At 39.9% G+C, this 26,977-nt stretch overlaps 1 protein-coding gene across 5 annotated transcripts in view; it reads right to left on the reverse strand.

Moving 5' to 3' along the window:
• Positions 1 to 1,677: 1,677 nt before the first annotated feature.
• The window catches only part of Cpne4 (copine 4), a 661,593-nt gene continuing 636,293 nt past the window's right edge, over positions 1,678 to 26,977 (reverse strand). For all 5 annotated transcript variants that reach the window (XM_074059820.1, XM_074059816.1, XM_074059817.1 and 2 more), the window contains exons 12-16: positions 23,060 to 23,114; positions 19,630 to 19,681; positions 17,196 to 17,329; positions 9,238 to 9,474; positions 1,678 to 3,426 (exon numbers count right to left, since the gene is read on the reverse strand). In XM_074059820.1, the coding sequence (XP_073915921.1) occupies positions 3,292 to 3,426; positions 9,238 to 9,474; positions 17,196 to 17,329; positions 19,630 to 19,681; positions 23,060 to 23,114 (613 nt within the window). In that variant the 3' untranslated portion in view covers positions 1,678 to 3,291. The remainder of the gene's footprint in view (positions 3,427 to 9,237; positions 9,475 to 17,195; positions 17,330 to 19,629; positions 19,682 to 23,059; positions 23,115 to 26,977) is intronic.

Genomic DNA, 26,977 nt, shown 5'->3' on the forward strand with positions numbered 1-26,977 from the left:
AAGACTTTTCAATCACCTTGAAATTTTGGATGGCCTGGCTGTATTGGCCCACATTCTTTCATGAGCCCTGGATCTGTGTAATGGCTGCCCTCTTCTGCACACATGCTCTGCACGTTCCCTTTGTCCTCACCACTCTGCTCCTTGGGTCCCTTTGTTTAAACTGGTTCCTTCTGTGTGATCCACATATCTGGCTCAGCTCCTGGAAGGATCTAGATTTGTAATGTCTGGTCCATAGGGTCTCCTTGATGGCAAGAAGGAGGGAAGAGCAGGTTGTATCCTGAAGTTCTTCTACCACTTCCAGGTGAATGTTGTACATCATAAAACGCCCAAAGCCCACAACAGGAAGCATTATCAAATGAGACAGATGTTTTCAAATCTGGGGCAAAAGTATATTTTAAGGCTAAGTTCTCTCAATTTCCTAACCATAGTAACCTGATGCCTACTATGGCAAGTGAATGAATATACTGTCAAGAAAGTAGCTGAAATGGGAATTCTGCAATGAGTTTGGGGTTAGGAGCTGGAGTGTATATATTCAAATTCTGAGTCTGCCCTTTGACTGTAACAAGTTACCTAAACTATGTCCCAGTCTTCAAAGTGAGAATGATGAGTACTACCTATCTCAACAGGGATGTTAGGAAAATTGGATGAGATAGTACACAACAAGCACTTGGAGCAGAGTCTGGTACAGAGTATCTCCTTGTTGTACACTGGATGTTTGTGCTCCTCCAAAATTCATATATCGAAGCCCTAATACCAAATACAATGTCATTAGAAGGTATTATCTTGAGGGATAGATAATTAGGTAGTGAGGGTGGGGTCCTTGTGATGGGATTAGTGCTCTTATGAGAATAGACCAGAAAGCTTGCTTTTTCTCTCCATCATGGGAGGATAGAGCAAGAAGCTGGCCATTGGTAAGACAGAACACGAGCTCCCGCCAGGAACCAAAGGGCTGGCATCTTGGTCTTGGACTTTCCCAACTCCAGAACTGTGAGAAATAAATTTCTATTGTTTAAGTCATCCACTTTATGGTATTTTGTTACAGCAACTGGAGATAAGAAACCCTTCAATAATTGTTAAATACTATTCTTGTTATTCTTTTTAGTTGAACTTGAGACTATGAAGAGGGAAATAAACCTCCTTAATGTTTTGCCAAGCAAACTGGACTCTGTCCTTACTACCTCATATCACAGATCTCAGGGATTCTGACATGAGTGTAGAGATCCCCAACAAATATTTGAGAATTACACGGTGCATGTATCATGGTGCTTGTGGATATCCACAAACACTTAAACTACCATTCAAATCTACAGTGGATTAGAGATTGATCTTAAAACACATTAACAAGTCTCTTCATTTATTCACTCATTTTATTATTTATCCCTATTCATTAAACATCTATTGAGTACTTACTATGTGTCAAGTACATAGACATGAAAGTTTGTGTCCTGGTTTGGGGCTAGGAACAGCCACCAGACATTTCTGTACTACAGAACCTAAATATTCTAAATATTTTAGAATATTATAAATATCCTAAATATTTGAATGCCTGGCTTGTTAGAAGCAATTATCCACATGTTTCTATGAGACATGGAAGAGCTGTTTCTAAACCAAGACAACCTCACCTGCATGCAATGCATCATTGTTAGGAGAAGAGAAAGAAGACCATAGCTCTTAGGAAAAATTCTGTAAGTACCCAATTTATTCATAAAACAATACAGTTTAAATATTTATGTTTTTTTTCAGTCATACAATTTTTTTACCATCATTCCCAAAATATTATGCACTTAGTTGACATGTATTTGCAAGATTAGGATCTGTAATTATAACTCTGGAAACCATACAAGGCATTTGATTTGCTTATTAATATTGTTCTCCCTCAAACAAACAAAAAACACATTTATTCTACCTTATGATTTACTTTGCCATTTCTTTAAGCAAAAATAAGTTCTAGTTTATGCCTTTTATGCTTACAAAACACTTGTCCATTTCTCTGAAAGAAAATTATACAAGTGAAACATTCATTGTTTTCCTTTCTAGCCAACATATATTCAAGCAAAACACCTCCACCCTAAACAATTCCAGGCATTTCTGCTTACAGAGTTTGCACTCAGGAATGACAAAAGAAGCCCCACCACTAAGCTAAAAGATCAAGTTAGCAGAACAAATACCTAGGGAGCCATGTTTCTTGGGTCCATTTGCCATGGACAAAATTCCACTGTGGTGGTTCCAGTGAAAACTCTTGGAGGTCATTGCTAGAGATTGACATAAAAGTGGAACTATCCATGCAATGTTATGTGATGCTTCCTTTCAGAGAGCAGAAGCAAGCTAAGAGGAGCACTTCCTAGTCTTGTTTAAGGAAGAGGTGTGACTATAAAGCAGTGAGACTGATGTGAGGTGTGCAGCTTCTGGAATCAGTCTCAATACTTTCTATTCTCACCTCTGAGACAGGCGGGACCTTGATGCAATTGGCAGGGAAGAGGTGCCATTCTCAAGCAGAGTAGGAGCTGTCCTGTTTTAGATAGTCTCTATTATATGACACAGTAAAGTTGAGAACCTCACAGGTCTTAGTGCAGTCTAAGGAATACATTAACATCACCTGGAGCCTTGGTAGAGATGCGGAATCTTGAGCTGTATGGAGACTTACTACATTAAAATCTGAATTTTAGCAAGACTCTCAGATAGTCTGTGCTCACAGTTAAAGTGTGAGGGCTACTGGGCTAAATGCCCCGGACCCACTTCCAAAAGACGATCTCTAGGTGGATAGACTTCTTTAGTAGAGAGACCATTATAGCAGGGAGGAATTATAGATAACAACTGGAAAAACAGTGTGAGGTTATTTTTATTATTATTTTAAACATGCAAAATACAGTCCATGCATCTGCCATTTTGAAAGTCTCTCATCCTGTAGCAGATAAAACCAAATATGTTTTGGCTATCAACGTTCAATAAATGTTTCAAAATGCTTTACAGTGTAAAGATAATAAGAAATTTAGCAAAATTCAACAAACCTGTATAAAAAACGGATACATATCCATTTTATTTCAAGGTGACATGCTGTAAAGAGGAAGTTATTATTATTTGTATTTCTCTGTAAAAAGTCTTTAACAATACAAGGGTTTGACAGATCCAGGCCTTGGGTCTACACATGCAAAAAAAAAAAAATGATCAGTTAGTTAAAAATCACCAAAACGTGCTATTTTAAATGTATATTATTAGTTTTGAAGTACAGGAGTAGAAGTATTAAATATTATCAGGAGGAGTATTTCAGAACTCTGTAAAAGTGTGTGGAGTTCATGGTGCTAGAGTCCTGGAAGACTCATACACTTCTGACGAACATTTTGGTTTAATCCCTTTTCCATTGTAATAGTCCACGACTTGGTTTGGGACTTCAGCCAACACACTCTTTGCAAGGGCAGCTGGAGATGCCTGCAAGGGAAAAAAAATTACCATGACTTTGCTTCTAGGTCAAAGGAATATGATCCAGACTCAGCCTCAAGGATTAGAGTCCTGCTCTGAACAGCTGGCCTCCACCCATTCTTTCATTCATTTCATTTCATTTCTCTACTCTATTTTTCCATCTTGGTCTCAAAATATAAAACTATTTACATCTGAAGATGGGTGAAAGTTGGATGGCACAATGAATCATCCTGCATGTTTGTTTCTGACTTACATTCACCTCTAGACTCCTATTTGCTCTAGGCACTATGCTAGAGTTTCTGGTCTAAGATTGTTGCTATCAGGATGGTTATAATCCTGTCTTGCACAGCCAGATGAGGTAGTACATGCTATGTGCTACAGGTACTACAGACCAGCATCACATTACGTGGGTGTTTACCAGCAATGTAGACTCACAGACCCAATCCAGAGCTCCTGAATCAGAGTCTGCAGTTTAACATGATGCACTGGTGATTTCCAATAATTCACAAACACTGTGAGTCTAAGTTGTCCTGGAGGAAATACAGGAAATGGTATTTAACTCAGGCATATTTTTAAAATGTGGAGAAGGGGTAGGGGAGTAGCATTTGAGTTTGATCATTCTAGGGACAGTTAGTCCACTAATGAGGATGAAGAAAGAATGTATGTGTTGGGGGTGGTATTCGGGATTGGTGGGCATTTGGTTGGACAATGAGCTTTAGGCTACAGCTTTGAATACCACTATAATTAATCGATCCTAATTCTATCAGCATTATGGATCTGGTACCTGACTTGGGGGAGGGGGAATGGGATCACATGATCTACAGTGATGATTCTGCAACAAAGAAAGGTGAAGGTTAATAGAAAGTGTGGACTCTGGAGACATGAGAACTGGATTTCACTCCTGGCTCTGGCATTTAGTACTAATTACACAACCTCTGGGCAGGCAGCTTCAATTGGTGGAATCTCAATATGAGCTATTATGTTGCTTGATCCTTTCCCCCAGTTCTTTTTGCTTTTTTGTTTGTTTATTTCAGGTTGGGCCTTGTGCATTTTACCCAGGCCTTTCTTGGACTTCAATCTTCAACCTATGCCTCCTATGTAGCTAGGATAACAGGTGTATAGCACTATGCCTGGCTTGTTCTTCAAGATAAGGTCTCAATAACTTTTTTTTTGATCCAGTCTGGCCTTGAACTGTAGTCCTCCTATCTCTACCTCCAAGTAGCTGGGATTATAGGCATATACCATCATACTGTTTCTGAAGAGATTGGAAGCTTGCACAGGGTGATCAGTTAACGAGTGCTTGAGATTCCCAAGGAAAAAGAGGGCTGGTCTTAGTGAGTAACAGTATTTATAGTTCTTTCTTTCCTATGTGGCCTGCCACTCAGACATTCAATGTTGCTAAGCCCCAATGTTCTCAGAGGCAAAATAGGAAGAGAAAAAAGACTTCATTCTATCTAATGGAGTCTCAAAATAACAGACATGTATCCTTAAAAAAATCTGAAAGCACTCTGAAGAGTTTTTCTAAAGTGAACCCTCATAGTTTGAAGATGTGGTAGCATGTGGGAAATTTGACCTCCAGATTTTTTTTTTTACCTTATAAATGACTGCTCAGTATTATGTGTTAGACCATGGTCTGTGTGTACATGGGGGCAGATACAAAATCATTCCCAGCCTCTCCCTCCCATCTTTCATATAAAGGTTAGAAAGCCAAACACTTGATCTCCTAGCCTCCCCTACATCTACAGATTGCCATGTGATCTGATTTCACCCATTTTGAGATATAAGTGGAAGTTTCCTAGACAATGTCTCTTGAAACTCTTTTCCTGGTAAGGAGACAGACATGATTGGCTTTACTTCTCTTTCTCTGAACTAGAATATGATTTTTAGAGCTATAGCAGCTATTTTATCATCATAAGAGGCCATTAAAGGAAATCATAAAGGGCTGACCCTGTCACCCAGAAAAGGAACTGCCAGTAGCCATTAGTCCCTAACTGCTAGCTACCTAAGAAAAATACATCTGCTCAATCTTGGCACTGTTGGCATTTGGACTGGTTAATTCTTTGAGTGTGGGACTGTCCTGTATAGTGTACAATTGTTACCAGCATCCTTGACCTCTGCCCACTCAATGCAAGATTACATCACACATTGACCCACATTGGTCATCATCAAAAATGTCTCCAGATGTTGTCAAATGTCTCCTGGGTAGTAATGTTCCCCTGGATAAGAACAATCATTTAATCTACTGTAAAATGGATCTGCAGCCAAAATATTCCTGTAGAGAGTTATCAAATAGACCCCACTTTGATGATGGAAATATTCTGTCTCTGCTGTCTAATATGGATATCACTAGCAACAGACAACTAATGAACCCTTGAAATGTGACTACTGTGAGTGAGGAACTGAGTTTCCAGTTTTACTTAACTCTAATGAATTCAAATGTAAATATCCACATGTGACTAGTGACTACCCTATTGGAAAGCATAGGTCCTAAGTGAGTCTCCCACTCCCTTGCATATCTCTTCTGGTCATAAGCACCTTGGCTGTAGGGACGTGGGTGAGTTGGGAAAAGGTCAAGAATATGAAATTAATTGGTAATAACAATAGTAAAAACTGAACATATTAATTACCTACATGAACCAGGGACTGTGCTAAGCTTCACATAGACTCTATCTTTAATTTTCAATGGATGCAGCATTTCCATAATTTTACAGATGAAAATCTATGGCTTAGAGAGGTTAAATGACTTGCCCAGAGCCACACAGCTTGGAACCTGGACCCTATGGATTTTCAAGCTTTGAGTTATCATTCAGAGCAGAAAAAAGAGGCAACTCATGGGTTACTGGCTTAACGGAGATAATATCAGCTCCTCTCCTTCCCTGTTATTTATGGCTTATTGAATTTTGAGTAGATTAGCTTGGATAATGAAATGGTTTTCAAAATCTAATTTGAAATCTATGAAGATAATGCAGGTGAATATGCTCCTGGCATTCTAACTTAGTCCATCATCCCCAGAGTGGCTGGAGCCCCGAGACTGTGAGCAGCACCCCACTTCCTTGCCCTGCTTGGATCACCTCCCTTGTTGCCAATGTCCTTTAACTCCTGGCTTACCAAGTCTCTGTCCTTCCCCAAATACCCAGCTTAAGCTATAAGGTTTTCCTTGTGGCTATTTCTCTCTGGTCTGAAGTCCTGTAGAAATAATTTACTTCTCAACCACCCATAAGTTGCTTAGCATGTAGGTTTTCTGCTCATATCTTTATTCCAATCATACAATTCTTCAGTAAATTCCTTGAGGCATGCATTTTACTGTGGTCCCAGTACATGTCTTGGACAGCAGGCCCTCTGTGAGTGTTTGGGGAAGAGGAGGAGCCATGGGGTAGAACATTTCATGGCTCATACATTGTTCTTGCACGTGTGTGCAGGTACTTGCATGTGGCAAGCAGGAAGAGGGTGGAGAGTGGTCAGGTCAGTGGTGTGACTACGTCTTTTGCTGGGCTGACAAAAATGAGGCAGGGCATCAAAATCTAGAATATTCTCCCTCTGCCTTGGACACCTTGGGAGGTAACTAGCTTCATTAAGCATAACTACAGCAAATTTGGCCTGCTCTAGCAGTCATTCCTTGTAGAAAATGCGACTTCTTGATTCCAAGACAACTTGAGGGCTTGGTGAGCCTCTTTCATTTAGTGAATAGTTTTGTTATGATCCCTGATCCTTGGGAAAGTGGAAGGTGGGATACAGTAGCACAGTTACCCCTCATCCACATACACTGCCCTGAGGGCTGATGGGGAATTTGGCTCCTGCTGTTGCTATTTGAAAACTCCCTCTGCACTCAACTCTGCAGCCAGGGATTGATTTTCTGCCCCTTTAGTGATTTTAATTACATGCATCCATCCTTAAAAGGAGAACAGTAATTGTCTGAGCAAATCCCATCATTCAAGGAACCCTGGAGTGTGCAGTTCCTTCCCTGTGAGGTCATGCAATCTAGGGCTCAGCTGAGGTTGTCAGGCTGGTGATGTATTTGAATGCTCACTGGAAAGCCTGTCCCAAGAAAACAGCAGAACAAGCTGCATTTCTGGATAGCATATGCTAATGGCTCTACATTGGGACTGTCAGTACCAGTGTGTCTGGGGTCCCAGTGTGAGTCCAAACTGGATTCAGATGTGCCTAGACATATCTGATAAACTGGCTGTGAAGAATGTCAGGGACTCATACGAATGAGAGCCTTTGATGGGAGGAGAAAGGCTTTTCCAAATAAGTATCAGGCATGAGAGCTTGGAGTCTGCACAGCCGCATTCCTTCCTCCCCTTGACCTCAACAGCTGACAGAGCCCCAAGCTGAGAAGAGCTGCTATGGAAGCTAACAAAGGTGTTCCCAGCAGGGGTCCATGAGATGTGGGATCACAGACTTCCTTGCGACAGTGGTTAAGGTGACAGAGGAGACTCTTTTTTTTTTGCAGTACTGGGGTTTGAACTCAGGGCCTACACCTTGAGCCACTCCACCAGCCCTTTTTTATTTATTTATTTATTTTTGAGGTAGGGTCTCATGAACTATTTTGCCCAGGCTGGTTTTGAACTGTGATCCTCCTGATCTCTGCCTCCTGAGTAGCTAGGATTACACGTGTGAGCCACTGGTGCCCGAGTGGAGGAGACTCCTTTGTTTCCCAAGGCTACTGTGGAGCAATTTTAGGATACTGAGGACTTTCATGAGCCCTTCCTGCTGGGGCAGCTTGAATTTAGTCTCCAGCTCCTTGGGAGTAGTGATGATACTATGTGTCCCCACAGCAGAGCAGAAGACAGGGCTCCAGTGAGCAGTAGGGGTGGGGGTCATGCTCTCTCAGGGAGCTTTCGCAAAGGCTATAAACCAAAAGAATTCAGAGGATGATCTGTGGCCATCCACATTACTGACATGGACTCCTAGACAAGGCTGGGAGGCTCAAAGGAGGTGTCTGTCTGGGTGGTGGTAGTTCCATAGGGGTGGAGACTTCTGGGAATTTTAAATGTGTTCCTTTATCCAGGGACTTAATCATTATCTAAAATTTGGAAATACAGAAAAATTGTTACAATTGCAATATCATAATACAGCATTGTTTAACGGGTCTATTTCATCACCAATGGGAAATGTAATATTGCCTTACTACTTATTATTGAAAAGTCCAAGAATGTACAGTTAGATGTTAATTGGTGGAAAACTGACAGGATATAAATGCTTTCTGTCTAGTAGAGAAGGTAATTCAAAGATTATATATATTTTTTCTGCTGTTGGACATCAACCATCTAACTTATCCCATCATTTCCTCCTCACTGACCATATAAAGCTGTTTTACATATTCCTCTGAACTAGCTTGGTCATCTTGCTCATGAGTGAGTTAAATAAGTCTTTGGTGCTGCTTACTGTATATTTATGGAGGGTTTAGGTTTCTAATTTTGAAAACAATCTTTGCCAAAACTAAAACAGACTTATGCTAGGTCACGTAGCTTGACAAACAGGTCCCAAACTGAATTTCAGCTTATCCTTGCTACTTTGGTCAGGTGCCCTTGGGCAGGTAGCAAGTTGTCCAACTCTAAATGTTGACCTTGGGAGCACTAAACATTCTAGGTTATAAGAATGAGGGCAAGCATCAATAAAATTTTGGCATGATTTCTTACTTGTAACTCAACTTATACTCCTTTTTCCAAAGGGTCGTGCTCTACATATCCTTGTTGGAGAGACAGCCAGCCCAAGTAGACATGGCTGTGTTGTTTCAAGAATGGTAGGTCACTAAAAACATTGGTGGACATGAGTCTCTTCTCTCATAGAAAGTGCCCCCATGATGCATATGCTTACGTGTTTGAAGTTCCTGAAGGGCACAAACTGGACAATATCTCGAAGGACAGGCTCTCCTTTGGGTGACCTCAGAATCCCATCATCACCATCCAGCATCTGCATGTCACTGAAGTCAGCATTTCCCACTCCCACGATGATGACAGACATGGGGAGATGGGAGGCATGGACGATGGCCTCTCGGGTGTCAGCCATGTCTGTGATGACACCGTCTGTCAGGATCAGCAGGATGAAGTATTGCTGTGGTCAGATGTCAGGTGATGATGGGGGATGAGGAGGTGGGGGAGACAAGGACAACACAATATTAGTTAGGCACCTGAGTGGGCTTCCTTGCACAGTGACTGCAGCAACGGTGACAACACACATTTTTTGAGTGTCTTGTTGGGTTATGATAAATGGAGTTAAAGGTAGGAACAGTAATTGTATCTTAGTTATAATGATAACTTTATTAACAGTTACAAAGCACAATGTTGTAGAGAGAGGGAGAGACAGGGAGTTAGGAGAACTGGCTTTATTCTGTGGGACCCAAGAAGACCCTTAATGCCTCTGGGTCTACGCTTCTTCATTTCCCAAGTGAGGGGTGGGACAAGGTGATTTCTATGGCTCTCTTCAACTTGAAGATTTTTAAGAGTCTAAAACTGTGCGGTCCAACACAATAGTCACTAGCCCCATGAGAATACCGAGCTCTTGAAATGTTGGTCAGAGCCATGGTAGAACTGAATTTTTAGTTTTAATGAATTTAATTTTAACTTTAAAAATGGATACCCAATTCAGTTATGGGACACCTTTTAAGTATGCTTGGAACAAATCAAGTGCACGAATTGACATTTTCAACTATTAATTTATAGTGTCTGAATAAAGATTAAGTATTTGTGATATCTCAGCACCCAAATTGACACATGTTGAGCATAAAATACACATGGATTTTAAAACTTAATGCAAGAAAAGAATATAAAATATTTCATTGAGTTTTATACGTGTAGATGCTAAAATGACAGCATATTGGCTATTTTGGGTTTTAAGTAAAACACACTATTAAAATAGATTTCCATTTTTTACTTTTTTTAATGTGCCTACTGCACAAATTAAAATTATATCTAGCCAAAGTGCATTCTATATATGTATGAAAATAGCATAATGAAACCCACTAAAACTGTTAAAAAAGGTGGGTTAAGAAAGAGTAATATAGATGGGGTGAGTTTGATCAAAGTACATTATGTGTATGTATTTAAATATCACAATGAAACCTCTGTATACAATTAATTTATGCTAATAAAATTTATTTAAAAATAAAACTGTAACTTGATTCAGATTATATTTCTGTTAGCTTATACTGGTCCAAAGTCCAGTTAGGAGAAAGGGCTGCTGTCTCCCCCTGAAGGTCATGTGCCAGGGTGGCAGCCCTTCTCCAGGCACACATGCAGAAGACCACTGTGCTCCCATGGCTTCCTGCTGTAGGTTCTGCTTAAGTCCTGGCCTACATCTCTCTGACCCCTCTCTACCTGGAGAGGCTGGCTTTGGAGCACAGGGAAGATTTGGGAAGCATGTTAGAGTCTGGTGAAGGAAGTCTTTGTGAAAGTGAGCATCAATGTGTCAGGAGAGACACCTTGATACCCTTTACTGGTGAGAGGAGGGAAGATCAAGGAGATGTTGCTCAAGCCAAACTCAAAAGAACTTCCAAAATAATCTGGCCAATATGCCCAGCATCTGCAGGGAGTAAATGTAAGGAGATTCAAACACTCTGGGGTTGGCGTATAGCTCAGTGGTAGAGTGGTTTCCTAGCATGTGTGAAGTCCTGGGTTTGATCCCAAGCACTGAAAAAATATCTTGCTGTATTTCAAAGGAGAAAGGCTTATCTATATTGTGAAAACATCTCGTTTTGAGAATCATACACTTCACAAGTTGCAAATAGTCTGGCAGTGCTAAAGAATTTCCTCTTTTTTTCTGTAGTCTGAAAAAATGTTTTTAAACAAGAAAATATGAACTGGAGGGAAGTGAAACTTACTATGTGATGAGGATAGTCTCATATTCTGAATGCTTTCCATGTAGTTTCATGGAAAGATCAATTCTGTACTACATGCGTAAACTAACCACCCACCTCTAGTCCCACCTGACTCCTCAATTTGCAAATTCATTCGAGTTATATATTTGCACCCATATTTATGCTTTCTGATTCTAATTTATTCACAAAGAAGTTGTCCTGTAAGTTTCGAGGACTGTTTAAGTAGGATGAAGTAACGGAGAAGCTATGGAGGTACAGAAAGAAAGGACAGAAGGAGGCAGTTTTGGTGGTTTGGGGATGGTAAAAGGGGTACAGAATATACTGGAATCATTATTTACCCTTCCAAGGGTGTAACTTGGCAGGCCAGGGCAGATGCCACATCTGAAAGGAGACAGCTTCTGATTCCTTGTTCTACACCCTCCCCTCAATCTTGTCTTATCTGATCTTTATAGTTCAGAAGGTGGATTTCCCTTACCTGATCTATGCCTCAAGGAGCAAAAAAACCTGATAGTCACACCACTACATCAAGAAACTTTAATGTTGTAATGGTCTAGAGCAACAGCTGGAAAACTATTTTATGCAAAGGGATGTTAATAAATATTTTATGGATTTTGCAGGCCACAATGGTCTCTGTCATAGCTAGCTAACATCAGTGGCCACTGTTGTGTGAAGACAGCCCTAGACAAGATTTAAAATGAATGGGAGTGGTGTGTTCTAGCAAAACTTCATCTATGGACACTGAAATTTGAATGACATAATTTTCATGTGTCACAGAAATATTATTTTCTTTTGTTTTTTCAACAATTAAAAAACATAGAGACCATTCTTAGCCTGCAAGCTATCGAAAAAACAGGCTGTGGGGTATGGTTGGTGACCCTTCATCTAGAGTAGGGTCTCTTAACATGGATCTATGAACCACTGAAGGATTTCTATGAACTTGCAGCAAATTACATTTTTATCTTCACTAATCTCTGATGGAGATTTATCATTTTTTCAATTATAAGTAGCAAGTTGTACTTAAGATTTAGTTGTCAATAGAAATCACAATATTTTCCTATTATATTACAGTGGCAATAGATATTACTATTATGCCTATTAATGCCTAAACACCACTCAGGAATTACAGAATTATTAGGCTATCTAGTGGTTCTCATAATTTAATATGAAAATAAAAGAACCATTATATTATATTTATAATGCTTCCATGTCACATTTAAAATATTTTGCTAGTTACATTTCAATATAATTGTTTTACTTTTTATTTTATTTTGTGCTCTTAAAAATACTTCTGAGAAGGAGGCCTATGAGTTTTACCAGATGTTAAAGGAGTCTATGGGATAAAAAGATTAAGAACCCCTGGTTCTCAAGAGGTTATCAGGATCCTAGAATCTGATCCTTCCAGGTTTAATGTAGCTGAAGGAAATAAGCTGCAGACTGCTGTACTGAAACCCCGAAGGAAATTTCCAATAAAGCTAGCAGTATGACAGTTGCTTCCAAAGTCAGGTTGGGAAAACATTCATGGATGCATTACAGCCCAAGTTCCTATTTAGATCAGGGGAGGAGGCTTTTGTTTTGCTTCCAGAAGAGTTCCACAAAATCAAGGAGAGAATCCTATAGCAACAACACCCTAGACCAGTTTGCCTAAGAACTTTTAAATTCATGGCATTTAGCAATCTTAATAACAAGAGACCCTGGACCACAGACTGCTCAAATAACAGGAGAAATCTCTGAGGAGAAGCATTTATTCCTGGCCAAGAGTGGGTCCTTTATCTGGCGATCTGTGGATCGGATGCTTCTGTCATACGTTCCCATCTCTTGACCTGTGTTTTCAGAGAAGACCTGTTTGTCCCTAAAGGAGTGAGGGATGGCTAAAACTCATTCTGGCTTATATCAGCCCCAAATCCACACCTAGGTCAATCCTGTTCTCTTTACTCTTGTAGGCCTTGGTACTCCATAGGAGATAAGAGTATCTCTGGGATGCTTTGGGAAGCTCTAGGAATGCCTTAGCTACTCTTGTGAATAAAGAGGGTAAAGGGGAACAAATAAATTTTCACTTTATCTGCTGGCTGAGATCTGGCAAGAATAGTTTTTTTTTTCTTTTTAATTCTATTTTGTATGTTGGGTTTCTGAGGATTCAGTTTGTGATCAGAGGGAGATTCATGAAGAAAAGACTTGTAGGGCTCGTGCACTGCTAGAGAGGTCTGTTTTCATGGCTGAGACTTGGTGGTGGTTTCTCAAGAGAAGTGGAAAGATGAGCAGAGAGGAGCATGGTTTTCTTAGCCTCCATACCTGGGAGAAGCTTGGCCTGCATCAAGCCCTCAGCACCTCTGCTAGAGGAGATCATAGGTTACTAAAGCACCCCTGCCACAGTCTGAAAGGTCAACATGTTCATGTTATTTACCATTCTGAACACATATCCTAGGAAACCTCAGCTTCACAGAGGTCAGAGATCAACTGTGCAGGGTTTCAAGGGCCCTTTGTAGTCAAATCACTGGCTAATGATTCAAGAACATAATGTAATGAGCAGAGGAGGTAAGAGAAAATGCACACAGATCAGTCTCATTTGTTTCTCAAGGACAACTCTGATGGATGTTGGGTGGGAGACTGAAAATGTGGCCAACGATGTAAACAAAGGAACATTAAAAAAGTATTAGTCTATAATAAAAATTTGCTTTATACTAATCCACATTCATTAAGTGACACAAGCCTGGGAGAGCTAAAGATGCTACTGAGATGTTAGGATGAGAGTGGAACAAAATGAGGGTGGAACCAAAGGCATGCAGTCACTATCATCCCCTCCAGGAACCTTGGGAATTCTGACTTTTTCCAACAGGAGAGACTTCAAATTATCAGGAAATCAGGAGTACCATATTTTCTAGCATATGGATAATTTGCAATATTTAAGATATGAACTAATTTTACAAAGAAACATTTAAAGCACTTTCATCACATGCATATGAAAAGTAATTTTACTGTGTTTTCATATTCATTCTTTAAGTATTTATTGAGTGTGCACTCTATGTGGCATTGTTTGGTGGAACAGGGATATGCCAGTGAATGCAGTCTTCTCATTGTAGATTGATTTTCCATATAAAAGTACAGGAGACATAAAATACACAAGCAAGCAAATGCATCTAAAGTACTTTAGGTGGAGACAAGTGTTACAAACAAAAGTAGAACTGAGATATGCTGGGAGTGTGTGAGTTGACTATTCTAGATAAAATAACCAGGAACAAATTTCAGAGGAGTTGGTAGATGAGCAGAGACATAATGAAGGTAGAGAATGGACCATGTGGAAATTCAGGGAAAGAGAAACCTTAGCAGAGAACAGAAAGAAAAAAGGCTTGGAGGTGGGAAAATGTTTGGTATATTTGAGAAAAGCAAGAAGGCCAGTGTGGCTGGAATATAGGGTGCAAAAAAAAAAAAGTGATGGGAGTTAAGATCAGAGAGGTAGGCAGGGGATACGTCATATAGAATACAGAAACTTTTAGAACATATTTGGGAATTAGATTTTATTCTAAGCATGGTGAGAAGCCATAGGAGAATTTAGATGAAAAGAATGACATAATGCTAATTATGGTTTTAAAAGATCATTCTGGTTTGTGTGAAGCATAGATTGTAGTCAGACAAAAGATGAAGCAAAGAGTCCATTTAGAAGGTTTTGTTTTAGCCCAGATGAAAACAGTTGGTGAACTAACATAGATAGCACCCATGAAGATAGGAAGAAGGGGATAGGTTTTGAAAATAGAGTGCCACGACTTGCTGATAGATTGGATAACGTATACGGTAGCCAGATTTCAATGTGGCACCCAGTAATCCTCGCTCATAGGATAATATCCTTGGGTATCCTTTCCCATAACTAATTGGCACGGTCTGTGTAACAACAGGATATTGTAGAAATGACGGAAATGACAGTGTGCCACTTCTGAGGCTAAGTCATAAGTGACTTCTGCTTTGCTGCTTCTTAGGTCATGTATGGACCACTCAGGCTGCCATGCCATGAGGTACGTAAGCAGTTCTAGAGTAGTTCATGCATAAAGAACTGAAGCCTCTGGCCTGTTATACGGCAGGCACATGACTGAGCCGTCTTGATTGTAGACCTTTAGTGAGTTTCAGGCCATTCCTCAAAGAACTCCAGTCCTGGACAATACCTTGGCCACAATCTCAAAAGATACCTAAGTCAGAACCACTCAGGTAATCAGTGCCTGAATCTCTGGCCAACAGAAAATGTGTGGGATAACAAGTGTTTATTACTGTTTTAAACTTTTAAGTGTTGAGGCTATTTTATATGCAGCAAAAAGTAACTAATATAGGACATGAAGGAAAGAAAGGAATCTATTTCACAGTTTTGGCCTAAGCAATAAGGTGAATGATAGGATCATTGAGACTGGGAAGACAGAGAAAGGAGGTGATATGAGGGGGACAATAGGAGACCTGATTTAGTTATGCTACATTTGTATGATCAGATATCCAGATGGAAATGTTGACTAAACCAGTGAATGTAAACCTTCAGCGTTCAGGGATAGGTTGTACTGCAGATATACTTTTGGGAATTATAGCACACAAGTGGCATCTGACACCATTGTATGAACAAAATCACCACAGAAAGGTAATAGGTCCAAGGACTAAAGATTTCAGATTTAACTTCAGAAGTAAGAAGGAGAAGGAGGCAGAAAAATATACTGATAGAGTGGTGAGTGAGACAACAGGAAGCCCAGTTTCCACTGGTAGGTACTAGAAGCCAGCTGAGGAGGGTATTTCAAGAGGAATGTGAGTATCTGGATCAAAAGCCACTGATAGGTCAAGATAAAGACATGTTTGAGCATGGGTTTGGTAAGACAGAGGTACTTTTGACTATGACAAGTATATTTTTCAGTGAAATACTGGGGAAGAAAGCTTGATGGGTTAGGGAAGAGGAATTAACAGGAGGAGATATGGATATGGTGAGTACAGGCAACTCTTTTAATGAATTTGCTTTAGAGGGGGGGTAAAGTTAGGGACATCTGCTAAAAGGTAAAGTAGGGTCAAGGGGGAGATTTTAACTTAAACAGGAGATACTATGGAACATATTCTTGCTAATGGGAATGAGTCTTCAGCAAGAAAAACTAGATGATAAGGAGAAGGAGTGGGTCAATGTCTTTGGGAATTGAGAGTGGACATATTCCAGGGCACAAAAGTAAAGGTTGACATTAGGTGGAATTGTGGTCCTCAATCCTGTCTAACATGAGGGAAGGCTAGGAACATCAAGTAGGTTGGATAATTTAATGTAAGTAGATGAGGGAATAGAGTACTACTTTTCTTTATGTAAATGTACTATCTAGGTTCCAGGATCAAATTATGCAGAGAATTTCAGACATCATAATATTTTTGCTCAACTTGAAAAAAGTCATATAGCTAAAAAGAAATGTATTTCTACCACTAAATATAATACATCAGACAGTTATCATGGTAATGTATTTACTTTAAAAATATTAGGGAAAAGGTTCCAACTCTTTTTGGTCTTTTACGCTTAGTTTGTATTTTCTCATAAAAAAGAATCAGAAACAAATCTTTTCTGTGATTCTGTGATGTTTTACATTGTTGTATTTTATCTCCAGGAGGTAGAATTATCCATTATTTTATTTCTGTGGTGTGTCACTTCCACCTGTAGTATGGGGACATTGGAAAAGATGCTTATTTGGGGGCTTCATTTTTTTCCAGAGACAGGGTATGAGTGCAACATACCTCAGTGAATACAGTAGCTTCCATTGTTAAGTGTCAGCTCTAAGTCTCACATCCCAGCAGGAGTGGGCTTGATTTTCTCAATTTTTCAGATAAGGAAATTGAAGCTAGGGGAAGGTTAAGCCATTTTTCCAAAACCACATGGGTAGGAAATCTGGGGTTTATTGTCAGACTGGGAAGGGTGTCGTGGTGAGGAAGGGTAAACTCCCAGTAACAGGTGACCTGCCCTTCTCCTTACCGATGCCTCCTTGGTATTAGTCTCCTCTGATGCTGACTTGGCAACCTTCTGAATGATGGGAGCGATGTTGGTGGGACCATAGAGCTGGAGCTTAGGAAGACAGCTCTGATAAGCTTCTACAACTCCTTGAATTCCTAAGGTGAAATTGGCAAAGATCAACAGTTCCACAATCTCTTTGAATATATTTACAATTCAACATGCACAAAAATAAAATTACTTTCTCCAAAGAGTCCATTAAGAGTCCTTAAAAACATTATTTATGTTTTTAAGATAAATAAAGAAGACTACATTCTTACACTGCTGCCTGTTCCCCAACTGGAGTCATTCTCCTCTTTAAAGTCTTAAGTCAAAAGCAACCATTTTCACAAACTTTGCTCTGATAGCAAAGATTTTATTGGATCCTCATGGTATAATGAAATAGATGTTATATCCATTTTATAACTGAAGAGAGGCTTACAGAGACTAAACAATCTGTCCCAGGTGACATAGAAAATGAGTTGGAGACTTGGGACTAGTCCTAGGTCTGTATGACTCTAAGAGCCAATAATGAAATTGGCTTCAATGATACTATAGTTTCACACTACCTTATTGACTTTGTAGTATCTACCTAAGCCACCTATAAGACTTACGTGTACATATGACCACTTCTCCAGATGTTATACTCCTTATATGAAAGAATCATGATTTACTCATTTTTATATTACCCAAAAGAGCTTAACACAGTGTTGAGCACAAAACAAATGCTCACCAAGTGCATGGCAAATGAGCAAAGTGGTGGATATACTTATCTATGGAGACTGTGACATAGATGGGTGATGTCCATCATTATGGTCAACCTCTCATTTAAAAGGGAGTGTCCATCCTGAGGCCACATGAAGCAACCCTGCCTATGCAGCTTCTCCATACATGATGAGTACTGATGAGTTTCAACGTGATTGAGTGTCCTGCTATAATCCTGATCACAATAGCAAGAGTACCATTACAAATCATTTTTCTTCAAATGGTTCCTCTTGGTGAGTGGACCTGTGTTACTTCTTTCTTCCTATTTCAGCTCATCCTCCAATCCCTTCTATCTTGCTCCTGATTTTGGCCAGGGATCTATACAAGCCACTCTTGAGATTGTTCTCCAGTGCCACCATGCACTGCAAATCAGCTCTTGGTATTTTTGATGAGAAAGCTCTGTTCTGTTCTACCTTACACACGTTTCTGACTTCACTGTAAATGCCCCACATACTTTGCCCCTCTCAAAGTACAAATGCCTACAGTTTCATATGCCTGCAGATGTCAAATCATTATACAGTCAGGTTCTGAAGTTAAGTGATGCTGGATGGAAGCTCCTTATCTTTTTCAGTTCTTAAGTTTTTGCTTAAGATAAGCAAGTATGATTTCCCCTTTAAAAACATCAGGCAAATGAATTCAAAGAGTGTGAAATGGTAAATATTAGATTATGTATTCATTCTGCTTTGGATGAAAATCCCTCTTATACTTAAAGAATGAGTGTGGTTGGGGAAGGGGGACTCTAAACCATAATAAACTATGGGTGATGGATCAGAGGAGAGAATGATGGCAGAATGGGGATCCATCATAGAGGTTACTATGTTCAGACCCAATGATATTGATATATTCTTGGATGCTCAGTGTCAAATTTGTGAAAGAAATTGCAGAATCTTCTGCATACTCTACCAGATCTGAATTAACTCTGGTACAGCCCCCTTCCTCCTTGACAAGGAGGAGGAGGAAAATATGGACATGTTTACTTTAAAAATGTCTTAGGATTTTCATAGTGACCAATGCACTCAACTCTATTTTCTACTGAGAAAACAGGAAAAATAATTCTAGGACAAGATTTATCATTGTAATTATCTTCATTGTTTCAGCATCATTTTGTGGACTCATGTTGGGAAACTTCTGGCCGAAAATAATGAAACATGGACCAGACCAAGCCTTGAGAAAGCTCTTTCTTGCACAAAGTCATAGAGGTACTTGGTCAAAATCACTGAGGTCACATACTTTGCTGTCATGCTGAAAGTGAAAGTGGTTTCCTTATTTCTCCCTCTCTTTATACCTGCAGAGAGGAAGGTGTCAAAAATGAATACTTGATGAAAACTTGGAAAGCAGAAAGAGGATTATTTTATCATTCATCAGTTGAAATTCCTTTTTCTTTTTTTTGGCTAGTGGAATCCAGGATTGAGACCAATATACTTGCAATAAGCTTAAGATCCCTTCTGCATTCTTTTTTCCAACACTTATTCTTCTGCTCTGTTATTGTGGCTCTCTGCTGACTTTGGAGTAGCATGGTTTATTTGGATCCAGAAAGTCTCCTTCTCTGCTGTGGGCAGTCATAACAGATATGCTGCATTGGTGGAGAAAAACTAAGATGGGAAAAGTGCAAATGGAAAGGCTAGAAGATGCTAGCTTTTATACTGTGATTTACCTGCACATTCAGGATTGTCTTCATTAAAGTTGATTGCAAAGTCATGAGAGACCTAGACACCAATTAAAATTTAAAAAAGGGAGAAAGGAGAATTACAACTTTAATCCAGCAAGCAGGCACTAGGGTTTGGAGTTTGCAAACAAATGTTGTTACATTCATTATGTGTTAAGCAGCAGGAACCATTTTAAGCTCTTACACAATCAATCTGAGATGGAGGGTGAATTCTGAGCTCCCTGTGGAGTTGAGGTGACAGGAAGATTTTCTAGAATCAGATAAATGCTGGCAGGAGGGGAAAATAAAGCATATAAGAAATCCAAGAAAAGACTTCAGAAAAGAATATCACTCCAAATAATTTCTACATAGAACTGGCTACAGAGTGGAGTCTTAGATTTGGGTGAGCTCTATTTGGATCTGGTGATTTAAAAAATGATAACTCAATCACCCAAGCTATCTGTTCCACATGGTATTCTTATAGAGGCTCCAGCTAAACCGTTGACATTTAAGCCTCATTCTAATGTGGTATACAGAACTCCAGGGCAGGAAAACTTTTGCATACATCCTGGTAAAATATACTGCATTCTGTTTTTGAAAACCTAATATAAAGAGATATGCCCTATAATCTTCCAACACAAATCTCTCTACCTGGCAGGATCTATGAATAAGGTCAAATAATATTGTTTACTTTTTTTTTTCTTTCAAAAAACTTAATAAAAGAAATGGAATGTTCTGGCATCTGGGCACTTTTTATTGAATCATTTGGAGAATTACATTTTAGAGGCTATTTATGAGTACTGGCTCCCTCGGGTGATATAAATAGGCCACTATGTTGAAAGATACCTCTTTCTTAGTGGAAGGTCATAGGTAATGTGGTTGGTGCTTGTCTTGTATTCCTTTACTCTTAGCACTTTCAGGAAAGTCAGCTGAGTTCCAGCCATTTTTCCTGTTTTATTTACCTTAGATTTCTTCTGGTCTCCAGAGCTTGCCTTGTCCACCTAAGTGACAGACTACAAGTGTTGGGGGAAATGTCCCTTAGCAACAACACTTGACAGAAGATGATACATAAATACCCAAGCTCCCTTATCTCTTGGGGTCTGTGTGTGGTCCATGTCATGTTCCAGGGCACCCCAGCAGGATTAAGTGCCAGCTGCCCACAGTGGTAACTGGTTTGATGAAAAACCCTATATTGACTTTCTTCTTTTTTTCTCTCTTTGTTGAGATTCCTTCCACCTCTCAAATGCTTGCATCCAAATCCTTACCCCAAGTCTGTTCCTGGGGAAGTACAAACTAAGACAGGGTGCTTTTATCTCAGTTTTAACACAGAATCAGAGTCTGTCCTAAAGAAGTAAGTCATGGAAGCCTTGTGAACTCTCTAGGGGACACCTTAGCTGCTCACATCATTAGGGTAGAAATGGAGTATTTGAATGGCTTTTGGGGGTTATAAATGGAGAAACATTAGAAATTGGAGATACCTGTTGGGACAACAGGAAGAGCAAGTTAGCTGACAGACAGGATATTCAGAAAAAGAAGGGCTGGAACAAGGTGTGTTACACACTTGACAGTCCTGCTGAATCAAGTTAATGCTACCTAACATGGGTGTGTTAGAGGAAGCTCAACAATCACTCTCTTAGCTGTTGAGGTGTATTATGGTTTGGATATGAACTGCCCCACAAAAGGACGATGTATTGAAACCTGAACCCTAGCTGATGGAGTCAATCATTGAAAGGTGACTAGATCATGAAGTCTCTAACCTAATCAATGGACTAACCCATGGATGGAGTCATAATTTGATGGCATTATTTGGAGGAAGTGAGAGGTAGTCCTGATCAGAGAAAATAGGTCACTGGGGGCATGTCTTTGAAGGGTATCTTGTTCCTGGACCCTTACTCTCTCTGCTTCCCAACCACCATGACGCAAGCAGCTCTGCTCCACTATACCCTCTTTGCCACATGTCACCACAGGCCCACAGCAATGGGACCAAGTGACCACCATGGATTGAAACTTCTAAAGCTGTGAGCCAAAAATATATCTTTCTGCCTTTCAAGTTGTTCCTGTCAGGTATTTGTCACAGTGATGAAAAGTATGAGTAATATAAGATGCACACCAGTTTTGAGGCTCAGCAGTTCTGTGAAGTAGGTGGGTACCTGCCTACCTGCCCACATTCTGGAACTGATACTCTCATATGAAGGGGATTGTATCTCCTCAGCTGTGGCTAATTCTTATAGAGGTCAGCTGTTAAGTTTAGTGTTGCTGGAACTTTCAGTTTTTCAGAAGCCAGAGAGCTGTCATTTTATATAAAATTACCTAATTCCCTAATAAACAAGCATGTCAACTATGCTTTGTGGCCTGAATAATGTCTATAGGCTACCAATGAACAACTTCTATTCTACATTCTTCTTTTCTACATTCTTTACTTCTAACAAATGCTTCTAGGATTCTGTAGTTATGCCTAGCAGGGAGGCCATACAGTGTGGAATACAAAACAAGAAGGAGGACAGGTCAAGGACATATGCCACTCCATTTACTGCTCACACAGAAGTCACAGGGAGATGGACTATTTAAGAAAGGACACAGAATGGGAAGGCCTTTGGTCTGACAGCTCTGGTGAAGTAGAAAATGTTGACCTTTGCTCCTGCCCTGTGGCTCAGACACAGTCAGTAATAAAGATACTGATGAATGGGCAATGCTACTTGCTCATCACTTGGAGCTCAGCAGTATTAGTGAGGTGGAAGCTGGGACAGGATGCCTGCTGCCTCTTGGAGGTCCTGCCTGCCTAGTAGAGATGAATTATTGCGGAGTGTCCCACAAGAGCATTTGGTAGACCAGGATGCCTTAACTCCTTGCTAGTACATACATTTCTATGCATAATCTTTGCCTTCTTTGTGTCTTGAGAAATCATTTAAAACCATACAGAATTTCAATGTTTTCATGGGAAACTTCAGCTTTTTAATTCTCTAAGCCATAATGCTCCTTTCTTCAGTGCTTCCCCATGTCTCACATACAAGACTGGCACTCAGAGACTTGGAATGAGGGAGTCTGGAGACTTTGTCATCATGACCTTTCACAATTGACACTGTCAATAGGATTTTCCCTAGTGAGAGCTGAATGGATTGGTTTTGAGCTCCTGGAGGTAGACATTTTGAGTGCTTTCTCAGTCTCCAATCATATCTATAGGGAGTCAAACAATGGAAACCTTCAATTGAACTTTTAGGAGATTCACCAAAAAAAACCAAAAAAAAACAAAAACAGTAATTGGATTTCATCACAGAGAGGATCTGAAGAGCTAATTTTACTGGTTCTAAAGATCATTTCTGATTCTCTAGGTCTACTACTAGACTTACTTCAAGAACCAAAGGAGTGGAACTGCTGCATAGGAGTTCCAAATTACCCTGGGACTAGAGCAAAGTCAAAGATCCCATCTCTATTCACTCACCGTGTACTCTGGGGGTATCCTGGCACCAAACCCAAAGGCTGGGAACATTTTGTCACTGAAATTAAAAAAAAAAAAGAAGTTGTGAGAGTCATTGGAGGTCTACTGTTGCCTACCACATTATCCCACATTTGCCATGGGTCTGCTTGCTGGGAGAGTTCTCAGGCTACACAGCTCCAGCAGCTGTGTGAAATCTTCTGACTTCAGGACCATAGGGAGGTCACCAGGATCGTCAGAAGCGGAAATGGGTGCTATCCACTACTGAACCTTCAGTGCCTTCACATCATTGCCTGGTTTGAAAGATAATGCCTAAGGATCCAAAATGGCAGCTGGGACACAGATGCAGACTGGATGAACTCCGTGAAGCAGGGACCTTTATGAGACCCTGGAGATACACTTGACTGAGGTAAAGCACCAGGGAGAGCTGAAACTTCAGCACCCTTAACCCCTAGCCCATGGAAAGCTTCTCCACACCATGATACACTGAAAGACAGGTGGGCCACCACCCCCATGCTGCTGCCACCCGCCCACCAGGCTACCTCCCACTGGGGCCTCCACCCTGCAGACCCACCAGGTCACTGCCCACCAGCCTGCTGGCCACTGCCCACCTGCTGGCCTGCTGGCACACTGGCCACCAACCTGCCCACCCACTGACCCAGCAGCTGCTGCTACCTGCCTGCTGGCCCACCAGATGCCAGCTCCAAACGTGCTTGAGAGACCTTCAGCAAACCAAACAGAATACTTTTCTACTGGAGCCACATTTGGCAAAAAAAAAAAACCCCAAAAAACTCAAAAGAAGAAACAAAACTCTGAAACCCTGAACCCCAAGTCCGTAAAAAGCTTCTCTATGACACGTTGCACTGAGAAAACAGGAGGGCTCCAGCACCTCCAGATGATAGCTCCAACCTGCCTAGGAGACACAGACAAACAGGACTGGATGCTAAAGGAATAACACCAGAACTACTGAGACTGAAATTCTACTGTTCTTGAACTGGGAATTTTTTTTCTTTCCTTTAAGTGTTTGTTTGTCTTGTTCACTGTTTTATTGTCCACCATCTCTCCCTATTGATTTCTTGGTTCTCCATTTTTTTTCTTTTTCTCTTCTTTCTTGGTTTTATTAGTTTTACTATTGTAAGTTAGCTAATACTAAATTACACATCGACCAGGGACAGAAACAGTACCAAGTGGAATGATGGGAAAATGAAAAAGGGATGGAAAACATTCTCCCCCCCAAAATAAATTAGTATGGGATTCAGAGGGAAATATGGATACCCAGATCCAAACTTCAACAAAACAAAGATAAACTGTACCAAGGAACCCAATGAAGCCCACAAGAACATCCTCAAAAAAGAACTTCTGCAAGTAATCAATGAGAATTTCATGGAGCTATTATTAGTCATGGTAAACCAAAATGTACAGGAGGCACTCAAGAAATTCCAAGACAACAAAAATAAAGATTATGAGAAAACACAAAAACAAATAAATGAACTCATAGGAGCCAAAGTGAAACAGAAGACACCATAAATAGAGAGATAAATGAATTAAGGATGAAAAATGACAATATTAAAGAGGAAGTGACCCATGATATGCAAAACCTCAGAAAAAAGAATGAAACACAAATACAAAACAAAATGGAAGGCCACTCCAGCAGACTAAAACAAGCAGAGACAGACTCTCAGAACTTGAAGATGAAATAGAAATTAAAAGAAAAACGGAAGAACTATTAGTCAGATAACTCAGGATCTGCGAAAGGAATATGCAAGAACTCACTGACTCCATCAAAAGACCAAACCTGAGAATCATGGGCACTGAAGAAGAAGAGGTGCAAGCAAAAGGAATTTGTAATATATTCAACGAAATAATAACAGAAAATTTCCCAAATCTAGAGAAAACTGTGCCCATTCAGGTACAGGAAGCCTCTAGGACACCAAACAGACCTGACCAAAATAGAACTACCCCACGACATATTATTAAAACAACAAGCACAAAGAATAGAGGAAGAATATTGAAGTCTGTAAGAGAGAAAAAACAAATAACATACAAAGGTAAACCCATCAAAGTCACAGCAGATTTCTCAATGGAAATCTTAAAAGCAAGAAGAGCATGGAGTGAGGTCTTCTGGGCACTGAATGAAAATAACTTCAACCCTAAGATACTCTACCCAGCAAAACTATCATTCAAAATAGATGGAACAATAAAAGTCTTCCACGATAAGCAGAAACTAAAACAATTTATGACCACCAAGCCACTAATACAAAAGATTCTTCAAGGAATTCTGCACATAGAAAATGAAAGCAAACAAAACCATCAGAGCACTGGCAGTACCAAACCACAGGAGAAGGAAAGACAAGGAAACACAGTAACATTGATTCAGCTGCACACAATCAAACCCTTAAATAACAAAAACAACTAAATGACAGGAATCACCACATACCTATCAATACTAACACTGAATGTTAATGGACTTAATTTCCCCATCAAAAGACACCGCTTGGGAAACTGGATTAAAAAGGAAGATCCAACAATCTGCTGCCTACAGGAGACCCACCTCATCGACAGAAATAAGCACTAGCTGAGAGTGAAAGGCTGGAAGAAGATTTACCAAAACATTGGCCCATAAAAACAGGCAGGAATAGCAACACTTATCTCTGACAAAGTAGACTTCAAACTTACATTGATCAAATGAGATAAAGAAGGACACTCTATACTAATAAAAGGGGAAATAGACCAAAAGGAAATAACAATTTTCAACCTATATGCACCCAACATCAACGCACCCAATTTCATCAAACATACTCTGAAGGGCCTAAAAGTGTATATAGACTCCAACACAGTGGTAATGGGAGACTTTAATACCACCCCCCATTACCAATAGATAGGTCATCTAAACAAAATAATCAATAAAGAAATTCTAGAACTAAATTGCATCATAGATCAAATGGACTTAGCTGATGGCTACAGAATATTTCATCCAACTTCTGCACAACATACATTCTTCTCAGCAGCTCTGGAACCTTCTCCAAAATTGATCATATCTTAGGGCACAAAGCAAGCCTCAGCAAATATAAGAACATAGAAATAATCCCATGCAATCTATCTGATCACAATGCACTAAAACTAGAAATCAACAACAAAAACAATAGAAAAAAACATGCAAACAATTGGAAGCTGAACAACACATTGCTCAATGATCAATGGGTCACTGATGAAATAAAAGAGGAAATTAAAAGTTTCCTGGAAGTTAATGAAAATGAAAACATGACATACTGGAACCTATGGGAAAGAGCAAAGGCAGTCCTAAGAGGAAAGTTTATAGCCATGAGTGCATATATTAAAAGATCAGAAAGACCTCAAATCAATGACCTAATGCTGCATCCAAAACTCCTAGAAAAATAAGAACAAGCAAATCCCAAAACAAGCAGAAGGAGAGAAATAATAAAAATAAGGGCTGACACCTGCACACCCATGTTTATTGCAGCACTATTCACAATAGCCAAGTTATGGAAACAGCCAAGATGCCCCACTACTGATGAATGGATTAAGAAAATGTGGTATTTATACACAGTGGAATTTTATGCAGCTATGAAGAAGAATGAAATGTTATCATTTGCTGGTAAATGGATGGAATTGGAGAACATCATTCTGAGTGAGGTTAGCCTGGCCCAAAAGACCAAAAATCATATGTTCTCCCTCATATGCGGACATTAGATCAAGAGCAAACACAACAAGGGGATTGGACTTTGAGCACATGATAAAATCGAGAGCACACAAGGGAGGGGTGAGGATAGGTAAGACACCTAAAAAATTAGCTAGCATTTGTTGCCCTTAACGCAGAGAAACTAAAGCAGATACCTTAAAAGCAACTGAGGCCAATAGGAAAAGGGGACCAGGAACTAGAGAAAAGGTTAGATCAAAAAGAAT

The sequence above is a fragment of the Castor canadensis genome, chromosome 17 (genome assembly GCF_047511655.1).
Source record: "Castor canadensis chromosome 17, mCasCan1.hap1v2, whole genome shotgun sequence".
Classification (NCBI taxonomy): domain Eukaryota; kingdom Metazoa; phylum Chordata; class Mammalia; order Rodentia; family Castoridae; genus Castor; species Castor canadensis.